This window comes from Neopelma chrysocephalum, unplaced genomic scaffold (genome assembly GCF_003984885.1).
Source record: "Neopelma chrysocephalum unplaced genomic scaffold, ASM398488v2 Primary Assembly neopelma1_182143, whole genome shotgun sequence".
In the NCBI taxonomy this organism is placed as follows: Eukaryota; Metazoa; Chordata; class Aves; order Passeriformes; family Pipridae; genus Neopelma; species Neopelma chrysocephalum.
This window is the reverse complement of record NW_020937927.1, coordinates 1-3049: the sequence shown is the minus strand read 5'-3', so window position 1 is coordinate 3049 and position 3049 is coordinate 1. Positions and strand designations below refer to the sequence as shown.

The following is a 3049-nucleotide window of genomic DNA, read 5'->3' as shown; positions in this document are numbered from 1 at the left end:
TGTCCTTTAGGGACAGGGACACCAGGGCAGTGTGACCCCATGGACACTGGGACAGGGTGACCCCATGGACAGGGACACCATTCCCAGGACAGGCACACCATTCCAGGACAGTGACACCATTCCCAAGGCATGGAAATGTCAGGAATTCCTTCCTGACCAGGAATTCCTCCCTGATCCGACCCCATTCCCAGGGCAGGGACACCATTCCCTGGACAGGGACACCATTCCCAAGGCATGGAAATGTCAGGAATTCCTCCCTGATCCGACCCCATCCCTCTCCCCCCAGGAGATACTGCGACAACCTGGGCTCCCGCCCCCTGAGCACAGCAAATTTCGGGAAGATCATCCGGGAAATCTTCCCCAACATCAAGGCCCGGCGCCTGGGGGGCCGAGGACAGTCCAAATATCCTTCCCTGCCTCCGGAATTCCCGGGTTTTCCCGGATTTTTTTGGTTTTTCCCTCGATTTTTTTGCCCCACTCGTTTCGTGGCTTCGCAGGCGTCGGGTCCCGGGGGGTTTGGGGGGTTTTGGGGGATCCCTGAAGGTGTCCTGGGGGACATCTCCCTTTTTTTTTGGGGGTTTTTTGGTTTTTTTGGGGGATTTTTTTGGAATTTTTGTTGTGGTTTTTTTTTTAATTTTTTGGGGGATTTTTTGTGAATTTTTGGGGATTTTTTGCGAATTTTTTGAGATTTTTTGGGGGAATTTTTGGGATTTTTGGGGATTTTTTGCAAATTTTGGGGGTTTTTTTGGGGATTTTTGGAGAATTTTTGGGGTTTTTTTGGGGGATTTTTGGGGGCTTTTTGGGGAATTTTTTGGGGGGATTTCTTGTGAATTTTTGGGGGGATTTTTTGGGAATTTTTGGTGGATTTTTTGTGGATTTTTTGCAAATTTTTGGGGGTTTTTTGGGGGGATTTCTTGTGAAGTTTTGGGGGATTTTTTGGGAATTTTGGGGGGTTTTTTGGGGGAATTTTTTTGGGATTTTTGGGGAATTTTGGGGGATTTTTTGGGGGCTTTTTTGGGGAATTTTTTGGGGGGATTTCTTGTGATTTTTTGGGGGATTTTTTGCGAATTTTTTGGGGGATTTTTTGCAAATTTTTGGGGGATTTTTTGGAATTTTTGGGGGGATTTTTGGGGGATTTTTTTGCAAATTTTTTGGGGGTGATTTTTTGCGAATTTTTTGGGGGGATTTCTTGTGAATTTTTGGGGGGTTTTTTGGGGAATTTTTGGGGGGGATTTCTTGTGAATTTTTGGGGAATTTTTGGGGGATTTTTTGGGAATTTTTGGGGGGTTTTCTTATGAATTTTTTTTTTTTTTTTTGGGGGGGGGGTTGGGGTGTATTTATTTGGAATTTTGGGGCGTTTTTGGGTCTGGGGGGGCTCCCGGAGGGTTTTTTTGGGCCCATTCCCGTGGCAGGAAAATCCCTTGACGGTTCCCAACGTACTGTTACGGGGGGATCAGGAGGAAGACCGTGGTCAGCCTTCCTCCCCTGCCCAGCCTCGACCTCAAAGTCACTGAGACTGTGAGTTCTGGGGGGTTTTGGGGGGGGTTTTTTGGGAATTTTTTTTGGAATTTTTTTGGGGGATTTTTTTGGGGGGGCTTTGGGGGTTTATTTGGAATTTTGGGGAATTTTTGGGGGGATTTTTGGGGGTTTATTTGGAATTTTGGGGCGGTTTTGGGTGAGGTTTTGGGGGGGTTGGGGGGTCCTGGGGGTCTGGGGCATTTTGGGGGGATTTTTTGGGGGAATTTTGGGGAATTTTTGGGGGGGATTTTGAGGGGTTTATTTGGAATTTTGGGGAGGGGGTTTTGGGGGGATTTATTTGGAATTTTGGGGCGTTTTTGGGTGAGGTTTTGGGGGGGAGTTGGGAGGGTTTGGGGGGTCCTGGCAGGGCTTGGGGGGCATCAAAGGGGGGCTGGGGGGGTCCTGGGGGTCTTGGGCATTCGGGAGGATTTTTTGGGAATTTTTTGGGGAATTTTGGGGGATTTTTTTTAGGGATTTTTTGGGGGTTTATTTGGAATTTTGGGGCATTTTTGGGTGAGGTTTTGGGGAGGTTGGGAGGGGGAAAAGGGGGACTGGGGGGGTCCTGGGGGTCTTGGGCATTTGGGGGGATTTTTGGGGGAATTTTTTTGGGAATTTTTTTGGGGATTTTTTGGGGGGATTTTGGGGGATTTTTTGGGGAATTTTTTGGGGGATTTTGGAGGGATTTTTTTGGAATTTTGGGGGGGATTTTTGGGGGTATTTTGGGGAATTTTTTGGGGTATTTTGGGGGGATTTTTTAGGATTTTTTTGGGTGATTTTTTGAGGGGATTTTAGGGGATTTTTTAGGAATTTTTTTGGTGATTTTTTGAGGGGATTTTGGGGGATTTTTTGGGGGGATTTTTTGGGGAATTTTTTTGGGTATTTTGGGGGGGATTTTTTTGGAATTTTGGGGGGGATTTTTTGGGGGGATTTTGGGGGATTATTTGGGGAATTTTTTGGGGTATTTTGGGGGGATTTTTTAGGATTTTTTTGGTGATTTTTTGAGGGTATTTTGGGGGGATTTTTTAGGATTTTTTTTGGTGATTTTTTGAGGGGATTTTGGGGGATTTTTTAGGAATTTTTTGGGGGAATTTTTTGGGGTATTTTGGGGGGGGATTTATTTTGAATTTTGGGGCGTTTTTGGGGTCTGGGGGGGTCTCCCATCCCATTTTCCCCCCCTCCAGCAGCAGTCAGAGCTGTCAGAGCTGGTGCAGTCCTACCCCAGCGAGGTGATGGAGGCCGCCTGCGCCCTGACCTGCGACTGGGCCGAGAAGATCCTCAAACGCTCCTTCAACAACATCGTGGAGGTGGCTCAGTTCCTGCTCCAGCAGCACATCATCAGCTCCCGCTCGGCCCACGCTGACCTGCTCATGGCCATGGTGGTCTCAGGTGGGTGGGGGGTCACCCTTGGGCCCCACGGTGGTCTCAGGTGGGTGGGGGGTCATCTCTGGGCCCCACGGTGGTCTCAGGTGGGTCAAGGACCAGCCCTGGGCCCCATGGTGGTCTCAGGTGGGTGGGGGACCAGCCTCAAAAT

The 3049-nt window shown here is 48.5% G+C and overlaps 1 protein-coding gene across 1 annotated transcript; it reads left to right on the top strand.

Moving 5' to 3' along the window:
- Window positions 1-286: 286 nt before the first annotated feature.
- On the top strand, window positions 287-3024 carry LOC113962515 (DNA-binding protein RFX5-like; the record flags this gene model as incomplete). The annotated part of the gene is made up of 3 exons (XM_027673269.1): window positions 287-403; window positions 1437-1518; window positions 2703-3024. Coding segments are annotated over 3 exons (521 nt in total), but the record flags the coding sequence as incomplete, so codon positions are not given.
- Between the last annotated feature and the right edge of the window lie 25 nt (window positions 3025-3049).